Source organism: Lathyrus oleraceus, chromosome 7 (genome assembly GCF_024323335.1).
Source record: "Lathyrus oleraceus cultivar Zhongwan6 chromosome 7, CAAS_Psat_ZW6_1.0, whole genome shotgun sequence".
Taxonomy (NCBI): Eukaryota; Viridiplantae; Streptophyta; class Magnoliopsida; order Fabales; family Fabaceae; genus Lathyrus; species Lathyrus oleraceus.
The window spans coordinates 23,379,235-23,390,700 of record NC_066585.1 but is presented as its reverse complement, the minus strand read 5'-3'; the positions used below and the strand labels follow the sequence as shown (position 1 = coordinate 23,390,700).

Genomic DNA, 11,466 nt, shown 5'->3' with positions numbered 1-11,466 from the left:
ACACCTTCCCTTTGTATAATGTACCTCCCGAACCCAAAATCTAATTAAGGTCTTTCCTGTTCTTTTCCACCTTTCCTTATTGGATAAAAGAAAAGTCGGTGGCGACTCTTGCTATCCGCGACATTTGCTTTCCAAAGCAAAACACACAAAAGTCAGTTCACCGTATGACAGCAGAGTCTAAAAAGGAATCTACTTCTAAAGGAGATTCGGAGTCTGAAAGTGACTATGATGCTGAAGACGAGTCTGACTCTGAAGGTGGATCTAATTTTGATTCAGATTCTGATGATGATCTAGACTCTGGTGGTCAAGACTTTCGAGAAGGAAAAACTCCTGAAGGTGGAGCTTCTGAAGATGGTCCAACTTCTGGAGGTGGTCAAGCATATTTTGTTGGTCAAGCATCTGAATAAAATCCTGAACAAGTTCAGAGGCCACAAAGAATCAGAAAAATACCAAGGAGATTTGTAGAGTTTGACATGTTATAAGACACTGAAGTAGACTCCGAGGGAGAAGTCATTCAATGTGCCATGTTAGTAGACTTTGAACCAATTAGTACTGAAGGAGCGCTCAAGAAGAAAGGGTGGCTGAAAGCCATGGAAGAATAACTTGAGGCTATATAAAGAAACAAGACTTGAGAGTTGACTGAGCTTCCAAAGAACAAGAAATCCATCATCGTCATATGGGTTTTCAAGGTGAAACTGAAGGTAGATGTATCAATTTGAAAACACAAAGCAAGGTTAGTAGCAATAGGATTTCTACAGAAACCTGGATTAGATTACTTTGAAGTGTTTACGCTTGTAGCTAGACATGAAACAATCAGATTGGTGATTGCTATAGCTACAAATAGAAATTGGCCTTTGATGCATCTGGATGTGAAATCTTCATTTATGAAAGTGTGAGATGGAATATGGCATTTGTATTCAGCATACTTCTGAAGGCAATGTGATTCTGGTATGTCTATATGTTGATGACATATTGCTAACAAAGAGTTGTGAACATGAGATAACTAAGTTCAATAAGGTGTTGATGAATGAGGTTGAGATGACTAATATAGGAAATATGACATATTTTTGAGGGATTAAGATTATGTACTCTGAGACAGGTATAATTTTGCATCAGCTGAAGTATAAACTTGAGCTTCTGAAGATATTTGAGTTGCTGAATTTTAATGTTGTTGTCATACCTTCAGAAACGAATCACAAATTGGATTCTGAACCTGAGGGTGATGGTTTAGATGCTACAATTTTCAAGCAGTTGGTTGGATCTCTGAGGTATTGTAATACCAGACATAATACTTTCTATGCAGTTGGAATTGTTAGTAGGTTCATGAGTAAACCAAAGTGGTCTCATTACCAAACTGTTATCAGGGTTCTGGGGTATATTAAGGGAACTCTGAAGTATGGAGTGTTGTTTTCTTCTGGTGAAAAAGCTAATTCAGAGCTGATGTGTTACTCAGACTTTGATTGGTGTAGAGACAGAGTTGATAGAAGAAGTACTTCTGGATATTTGTTTAAGTATCTGGGATGTCATATTTCTTAGTGTTCCAAGAAGCAACTAGTTGTTGCTTTATCAACCTGTGAAGCTGAATACATTGCAGGTGATGTGGCTGCATGTCAAGCTATTTGACTTCTGAATTTACTACAGGATCTGAAGATCAAGGTAAACAAATCTCTGAAGCTGATGACTGGTTACAAGTCTACAATCAATCTTGCCAAGAATCCAGTGCTGCATGGGATAAGCAAGCATATTGAGACTAAGTATCACTTTCTGAAAAGTCAGGATCAAATTGGAGTGCTAGAAGTTATCCACTATAGTACCGATAAGCAGCTGGCAGATGTTCTGACGAAAGCGATCAAGACTGATCAATTTTTCCACTTTAGGGATGGAACTGGTGTTGCTAATTTTGATTAGTTGAACATGAATTAAGAGATGGTGTTAGAAGTAATCCATATTCAATAGTAGTATTTGTTTTGTTAAGCTTAACATTGCTAGTGTAGGTTACTATTTTCGCATACGTGGCATTATTGTTTATGTATATAAATAAATGTAACTTTCAATAGTGTATATAATCATTCATTGTAACTGTTTTGCAAAAGTAGTAGAAGTTTGTTATTCAATTCTCTCTCTTCTTCCATCTTCATCTTTTTCATCTTATGCATCAACAATTCTCTCTTCTATGTTCTGATTTGTGTTTAAAATTTCTTAACTGTAACAATTTTTGTAACTGTTTTGCAAGAGTTGTTGTGTTCATTTTTTGTGTGGTTTCATGGATTTGTTATCTTGTCGATTCTTGTATTGAACATTGAAAGATGTTTCTATACATGGAAAAGCGTCGAGATATGAATATTAAGTTCTATTATCATTTTGAAATTATTTATTAATTATTTGTGTTTTTTCTGTTGTTTTTCTAATTCATGAGATTGTTGTTCATAAGGGGCAACTCGGTCATGTAGATGCCATTCAACATGACAGGCTAATTGTGGTGTTTGAGCTTACAAAATGAGTTTGCATTTTTTTTTGGGATTTGTTATTGTAAAGATTGGATTTGAAAGAGGTTTCAAGAAAGAATAAAACTTTTGATGAAAAAAAATAACCCCATGATGCAACGTTTGGTTGATCATGTCCTTGTCGTCACTAAAGAGTAAGTTGGACATTTGTTTTTGTTTATGTATGAAGTTTTGTAGTGTAATTAGATTATTATGAAGAGGGTTTTTGAGGATATTATATTATGTTGAATGCTTAATTGGTATCATTTGATTGTTTAATGAAGTTAAATTTCCCTTTTGGTTCTATTATACTTCAATCCAATCCACCAATGTTTAAGCATGTTTTTCTTTTGTGTTAATTAATTGCTAATCTAAAAGATTTGCCCAAAATATTGCTTAATTTGTTACTTTGTTACAGGTTAGTGAAAGTTGTTACTTGTTAGTTATTGAACAATTTTGTTAGGATAATCGATGGAGTATCTGCACTTTTGTTGGCATTACTTCCTGGAAATGCGAAAATACTTGAAGGTATTCATGGTTGGGAACTCATACCGAATTTTTGAGGACCATGGTTTCCGCGTTGGATGGAGAAGTAAAACTTTTTGTTATCGCATTATATAAGGATTGTGATTTTATGAACAACCCAAAAAGAAATAATATGATAACAAATGGATCAATAATCAAATTCTAAATTTAAAGATGGAGTGAGGTGGAAGAAAATCATGCATAAGACTTAGTTATTACTCTTAATGAGAGTACTAAAGAGAGAGAAGGGTGACTTCATCAATTTTCTTGTATGCCTTTTTTTTATAAATCAATGCTCTCTTCTATGGTTGTTAACTTTATTCTCTTAAATGTTAGATCAAGCGACAAGTGTCTCTTTTCTATAATCATTTTAATGACTCACTTTGATGACATGACTTTTCTTTATTTTGGATCAAAACACATTAGTAGTTATAGCACGTAGTTTTAGTATAAAATGCACTCAAATAATGACTCAATTTTCTTCACCCTGTTTTTTCCTTTTGCATTGGCGTGTCTTCTTTCAACCAATTCAGTAACGAAATTTCTATGGATTCCAATAACTTAAGCTTCGAATACTCCTCATCCAGAGAAGAAGATGTTGATGTTTTTCAAGTAATTCAAGTGTTGTAACCGATTAACACGTGTAGGTAATCGGTCACAGTAAGACTTGAGATTCATTCTAATAGCAGAAATATTATGTTTTCGCAGGTGTAATCGATTAACGGTTTTGGTTAACTGGTTACCACTGAAGCTGATTTAAATTCCAATTTAATTCAATGTCAGGTGTAACCGGTTACAAGCGTGATATTTTGTAATTTATGTTATTTTACTTGGTCATTTCAATTCTCAATTGTATTGTATCTCATATATAAGTGTTATGGATGCATACTCATCCAGGTTAATGCAACACCAATATCTCACCCTCAATTCTCTCTCTCTCTCTCTCTCTCTCTCTCTCTCTCTCTCTCTCTCTCTCTCTCAATTCTCCTATTTCACTCTCCACATCCGAAGTTTTTCCACCATTATTCACCAATTTTGTGGTGTCTTGTTCCAACATTTGGCATCAAGAACTTAGTTCAGATCCACAAACACCTAGCGTGCAACATGAATTCCGTTTCAAATGAAAGAATCCATGCAATCCTACCCATCCTTGCTGCAAAGAACTACGACAAATGGTGCGAGTAAATGAAAGTGTTGTTTGGCTACCAAGATGTTCTTGAAGTAATCAAGAATGATGTCACTTCTCTTGTTCAGAATGTAACAGAAGCGCATCAAGCAATGCATAAAGAAGAGAAGAAGAAAGACTTTAAAGCGCTGTTCTTGATTCATCAATGTGTTGATGGCGACAACTTTGTGACAGTTGGTGATTGCGAATCGTCAAAGTAAGCATGGGAGATCTTAGAGAAGGCCTATGCAGGGGCTGACAAGGCAAAGGTGGTGAGGTTACAAACTTACAAACGTCAGCTCGAATTGATTCAAATGGAGGAAAATGATACAATCAACAATTTCACAACGAGAATCACTCGGTTTGTGAATAAAGTGAAGGCATGCAGAGAAAATGTTATGGAGCAATATGTTGTCACTAAAATCTTGTGTTCTTTAACACCAATATTTGGCAATATAGTTGTGGCGATTGAGGAGTCGAAGGATCTTGCGCCGATGAGCAAAGAGGAGCTACAAAGTTCTCTTGAGGCTCATGAGCAAAGGATTTAATATAGGAATAATGATAAGGCAAATGCAGAGATCGCTTTGCAAGTTCATTTCAATGAGAAGGACAAGAGATCGAAAAGAAAATGACCCATGAAGAGCCAACCAAATTTTCATGATTTTGGTGGAAGAGACTACCAAAATTCAAAGAATTAGTCTTGTCAAAGGGGTGAGAGCAACTACAACAAACACAATGGTCAAGGCAATTTTAGAGGTGAAAGGAAGAAGTTTGACAAGAGCAAGGAGCAGTGCTATAAGTACCAACGGTTCAGTCATTTTGCAAAAGAACGCAATGTGAGCAGGAAGGAATATCAAGGGAATGAAGTTGAGATTGCAAGACAAGAGTTCAATGAAGAAAATACAGTCTTGGTCATGATCACAAAAGGGAATTGTAGCAGCAAATAGGTGCGGGACAACAGTTGTAGCAGCTCAAAGAGTGCTGAAAAATTGAGTTGTGGCCGGTTGAATGATACAGTTAATCGGGTGCATGAAGAGGAAGATGCAATGATGAGTTTGAAAGGATTTAAATGCAGTGAGGAATGATATTTGGACTCGGTTTTTTCAACTCATATGACAGGAAGAAAGGATTGGTTTATCAAAATCAATCGTGCCATGAAGAACAAAGTAAAGTTAGCGAATGACACCATTCTAATGGCCGATGGGATCAGTGATGTTTTAATCATGAGAAGGGATGGTGGAAATTCCTTGATCAAATATATATTGTACATTCAAGGAATCAAATGTAACCTTCTAAGTATTGGCCAATTGCTTGAGAAGGGTTACAAGATTCACATGGAAAATAAGGGATTGCGTGTTATGGATGCAAATGGAGTTTTAGTCCTTAAAGCGCCTATGGATGCCAATAGAACCTTCAAGGTTGAGTTGAAGGTTATGGAGCATTGATGTCTTGCTACTACAGCAAGTAGAGTAGAGTGGATGTTGCAATATCGTCTTAGGCATCTCAACTTTAGAGATCTCAAAGACTTTCAAAAGAACAGAATGGTAACGGGGCTGCCATCGATCGATATACCGGCTGAAATTTGTGAAGAATGTGTGAAACTGAAGTAACATAGGGGAAAATTCAGCAAGGTGTAGCGGGGTTTCGTTACCATTATAGATATTGACTAAATCCAAGGTAAACCATACAAGTCGAGTCGCCACCGCACTTCTATTTATCCAAAGGAATGGTTAGAAAGCGAACAAAAACCTAAAAGTTTTATCGAATCAAAAACTAGTAAAAATGTCAGAGATCTGGGTAAGGGGGTTGGTTATGCAATGAGAAGGTTTTAAGCACCCAAAACATCCTAGGTACTCCTAGGGAGCCCTTTTCATAAGTGTTGTTCTAGTCTAAGGGGTGTAGGTATATCTAAAGTACTATTTACTAAAAGGAAGGTTAAAAGAAAATGACTCGCAAGGATGTCGCATCCACTGCCTACGTATCTCATCTGAGTATGAGAATCAGAGTCTTCGTAGCTCGGCTACCTATGGGTTAAAGAGAAGTGTGCTCGGTAAGACGTCGCGTCTTATGCCTACGTATCTCATCTGGAATGAGAATCAAAGCAAAACGTAGTTCGGCTAACTAGGGGTTAAGGATCTCCATCTGAACATGGACTTACAAAAGAGGACACCAGCTGTGTCAAAGGAGGGTGGGCAGTGTGTTCAACGTCCTAGCAATAGGTGTCGCAGCTCGCTGAATCGAGTCTTAGGCAGTTACCTCTTTGCAATAGAACGGACTAACATGCCACAAGATCGGAGGCGCACGGAAGGTCTAAAAGTGGGGAAGCTCTGCTCTAGAGTTGTCATGCAATATGGACCTATGTGTTAGGATTTACAAAGGGGGACATCTACCTAATGTTAGCATGCAAAGAATAAGGGAATTCTACCTATGTTATCATACAAAGGGTTCTACCTAATGGGTGCTACCTAAACGGAACAAGAGTCGACGGATGGAGCGCGGAGAGGAGTTACGGATAAGGGTAGATGGCGATGCTAGAGGCAATCGACTTATAGGTAGATGGCGATGCCTGAGGCAATCGACTTACAAGAGGATGGATGAATGCGTGTTGGTTCTGTTAAGTTTTGAAAATGATTACTCGACGTTGGATCGAGCTTTTGATCTTATTTTGAAATGGTTATCGGATGTTCGTTTTAATTCTATTATTAACAGGTGACTAAAGAAATAAAGAAATAAATATTATACACTTTATGGGAGAGGGGTACATTTGTTATGAATGGGGATTGTTCATGGCAGACAAACAATAAGAATATATGCCTCATACATCATACAAGTAGGCAACATTTATCAATCAGATCGGATAAATAAACAATATATAATCAAACCAAAGAATCAAATAATGGAGCATTTAAACAATGCATGGGAGTATGAACATGTTAAATAATCAAGCAATAGAAAGCATGAATGAGAGAAACAAGTATAAAAGATAACAGATGAATCAAACAGATGAAAATATGCACACGAATGGTCCACTGAATAATTTAATCAGGAAATAAGGTAAGGACCAAATAAAATCAAGGTAAAGGCCTCTAATACACGGCATATGAGATGAACGAGGGAGGATCAAAAGATCTCTTCAATTTCCATAAGCAATCCCTAAGTCAAACATCGATCATAAAGAAGTCAACTGAAAATTCAAGTCAACTTAAAAAATAACTAATAAATAGCAAATTAATCAAGAAAATTATGAAAAATTAAACTAAATAATATGGGGTCAGGACATCATCATCCCCCAAAAATATTTTAAAAATAATGAAAATTGGCACGTGAATTAATTAAAACAAAACATAGGTCAAACCAAAAGTCAATTAATAAGACTAGGTTAGAAATAAATCAAGAATAAATAATAAATTAATCAAGAAAATTATGAAAAATTAAACTAAATAAGGTGGGGTCAGGACATCATCATCCCCCAAAAATATTTTAAAAATAATGAAAATTGGCACGTGAATTAATTAAAATAAAACAGAAGTCAAATTAAAAGTCAATTAATAAGACTAGGTTAGAAATAAATCAAGAATAAATAGTAAATTAATCAAGAAAATTATGAAAAATTAAACTAAATAAGATGGGATCAGGAAATCATCATCCCCCAAAAATATTTTAAAAATAATGAAATTTGGCACGTGAATTAATTAAAACAAAACATAGGTCAAACCAAAAGTCAATTAATAAGACTAGGTTAGAAATAAATCAAGAATAAATAGCAAATTAATCAAGAAAATTATGAAAAATTAAACTAAATAAGGTGGGGTCAGGACATCATCATCCGTCAAAAATATTTTAAAAATAATGAAAATTGGCACGTGAATTAATTAAAACAAAACATAGGTCAAACCAAAAGTCAATTAATAAGACTAGGTTAGAAATAAATCAAGAATAAATTGAAAGTGTGAAACAAAATTCCAAGAAAAGGTTAGGTTGACCATGAGACAGTGGTCAACCTTCATCCCAAAAATCAAATGCTAATAATAATTTTAAATCATAAAAATAAAATCAATAAAAAAAAGTGTGTTAAAATGGACCATTTAGAATAAATAATTAAAATAAAATATTAATATTAAAAAAATACGAAAATAAAAATTATATAAAATTAAATAAAACGTTAAGAAAAGTGAAAAATATTTTTGGGTAATTTTATGGACGAAGAAAATATTTTAAATAAGAAAAAGAAATATGAAAATGGAAGGATTAATGGTGATGAACGTGGTAAGCAAGCGTAGATATATCAAAACATGGCCATGGAAGAGATGATTACCTAATGGAAAATAGAAGTGGAATGAAATCTGATATGTGATGAAGATTTGCCTCCTTGCCATGAAATTCCAATGCTCCTTTAGGGTTAGGGTTTCAGCTTCTTAAATAGGGTGGATTAGGTGTTCTCATGGGCTTTTTAATAAGTGATTTATCCATAAGAATAAAAGTGTGAAGTGAGGTGTAAAATGTTGTTATTTTGGGCCAAACTTAAGTGAATGGATGTCCAATGCATGGCCAAAAGAGGTAAAATAAAACGTGACTGGTTTGTGCAGCATGCTTAGAAAATCTGATTGGGCCAGCCAGACCCAAAATCTGCCTAGAAAATCAAGTCATGGTGCCCACTTTAAATCGATGTATCTCTCAAACCATGGATCCAAATGAGATGATTCCAAAAGGATGTGAAATAGGACATGGCAAGATACAATTATTTTGAAGAAAGTATTTTCAAATAATGCCTTGAAGTGCAAGAAAACTGGCCAAGAAGTCTTGACAAATTTTGAAGATTTTGGACATAGAAATTTTTCCAAGTGTCCTAAAAAAATGTCTCACTTTGACTAAGCATAACTTTCTCAATTCTAATCCAAATGGAGAAAACTTTATATCTCTAGAAAGCTTGGAACAAGAGGAACAACTTTCATGCTGTAGAAATCTTCAAATGGAGCTTTTATCTTGATGAAAAATGGGCTTAAAGTGAGTGCAACGATCATGAAAACTTGCCCTAAATGGAAAGTCAACCATTTCCAAATTAAGTAACTTTTCCAATTCCTGATTAAATGATGAATCCATGATCCAACCTTGATCAAATTTCACATGTAGGATCCCCTAGGTATGGATTTTGAGATTCCACTCTCAAAATGTCAGGAGTTGACTTTTCTGGCCCCACAGTTGACTTTTCCCAAACTGTCTGATTCCTGATTCCATTGATCAATTGAAGCACTTCTAGCTCAAATAAAAAGCTGATTTTTTGTATGTAGACCCTTGTGGACATATGGAGGGCCATGGAAAATAGTTTCACCCAAAGAATCATAAATAAATTGATTTTATACCAAACCCTAGTTCTATGGCAAAATGATTAGGAAGTGATTGCACTGATTGCCAATGGGTCTTTCTGAGATAATTGTGAATCTTCCTAGGCCAAGATGCCTCTCTAACCATGACCTGGATGAGCTCCTCTACTTCCAACCAAACATTTCCTGTTGCAGGTAGCCATGAAACCGTAATTTCTGATTAAATCCAGACGAACACTCTGATAGCTTTGAATCCTTCACTGATAAACTGAGGACCATAATAAGATACTTGGACCCCCCTGAGACCCTTGAGACTTGTATACTTAGAAAATGAAGTCCAATTCTCAATCTTGCTTTGTGTGGGCTCCTTCTGTTAAGGAGTGATCGATCAAAACCTGATCTCCATGTCACTAATGCAGTATGCAAATGAGTATGACCTAATATGATGCTAATGAAGTGTAAAACATAATCCCATGCTTCCAGGAAAAATGAAGGGTAAATTTTGGGGTATTACACAAGGATGCAGACAGAAGGACCAAGAATCACCTTGAGGTTGTGTATTCAGATGTGTGTGGACCGATGCAAGTAGATTCTATTGGTAGCAATAGGTATTTTGTCACATTTATCAACGATCATAGTAGAAAGCTACGGACATACCTAATCAAGAGAAAGGATGAGGTATTCGAAGTGTTTAAGAAGTTCAAGTCCATGGTTGAAAGGCAAAGTGGTCAAAAATTCAAAGTGCTCAAAACGGATGGTGGAGGCGAATATGTTTCAAATGAATTTGGGGTGATCAAGAAGGGATTGTACACGAGGTAGTACCACCCTATACACCGTAACAAAACGGTGTGGTCGAAAGGAATAATTGATCGACCAAGAACATAGTTAGAAGTATGTTGAAGGGGAATAACTTGCCAAAGGATTTATGGGGAGAAGCGGTATCCACAGTTGCCTATTTATTGAATAGGTTCCCTATAAAGAAGCTTGAAAATGTAACACCGGAGGAAGCATGATCAAGATTCAAACTGAATCTGAACCATTTGAGAGTCTTTGGTTTCGTTGCATACCGATATGTTCCGGGTCAGCTTATAAATAAGTTGGATGACAAGGGAGAAGTGATTATACTTGTTGGATATCACTCTACCGGTGGTTACAAACTATTTGATGTTGTAAACAGGAGGACATGATCAGTCGGGATGCCGTAATCGATGAATTGAAGCAAGTGAAGCATGGTGTAATAGGTTACCAACAAATGTTAATCGGTTACATGCAGACTCTAACCGGTTACCAGAAAGCTGTAACTGGTTACAAATTCGAAATTTCCAATTTTGAGGAAAGTGGAAGACCAGAAACAACATGTCGTCGAAGCCCAAAATAAAGAAAATGTTAGAAGGTCAACAAGGAAAAGAGGGTTGCCTCAGAGAATCCAAGATTCTGAGCTGTTCCAAGACAACAAAGTCAATGATGATGGTGATTTCATCCAGTTTGCACTTATGGACGAATCTAAACTCGTTAAAACAGAAGAGGCCTTGAGTGATCCAAAGTGGATTTGTGTTATGAAAGATGAGCCGGAATCCATTGAGAAGAACAATACTTGGGAGTTAGTTGATCTACCAAAAGGAAATAATTCGATTAGTGTGAAGTGGGTGTTCAAAGTGAAACCAAATCCTAAGGTGAGATAATCAAGCATACGACTCGATTGGTTGCTAAAGTTTTTTAACAAAGAGAATGCATGGACTTTGATGAGGGTTTTGCACAAGTTTCTAGGATTGAAACCATTAGGCTTGTTGTTGGTATTTCTAATAACCACAATTGTCCTATCTAGCAAATGGATGTTAAATACGCATTTTTGAATGGACCACTTGAAGAGGAGGTATATGTAGGACAACCCTCTGGTTTTATTGTTAAAAGACAAAGAGCAGAAATTCTACAAGTTGAAGAAAGCATTATATGGTTTGAAGAAAGCTCAAAG

General features: G+C 35.8%; 1 protein-coding gene across 1 annotated transcript; it reads left to right on the top strand.

Moving 5' to 3' along the window:
* Nucleotides 1-4,487: 4,487 nt before the first annotated feature.
* Nucleotides 4,488-5,618, top strand: LOC127101799 (uncharacterized). Its single transcript, XM_051039241.1, has 2 exons — nucleotides 4,488-4,689; nucleotides 5,293-5,618. Exons 1-2 carry the CDS (start codon nucleotides 4,488-4,490, stop codon nucleotides 5,616-5,618), a joined length of 528 nt encoding a protein of 175 aa, XP_050895198.1.
* The last annotated feature ends 5,848 nt before the right edge of the window (nucleotides 5,619-11,466 follow it).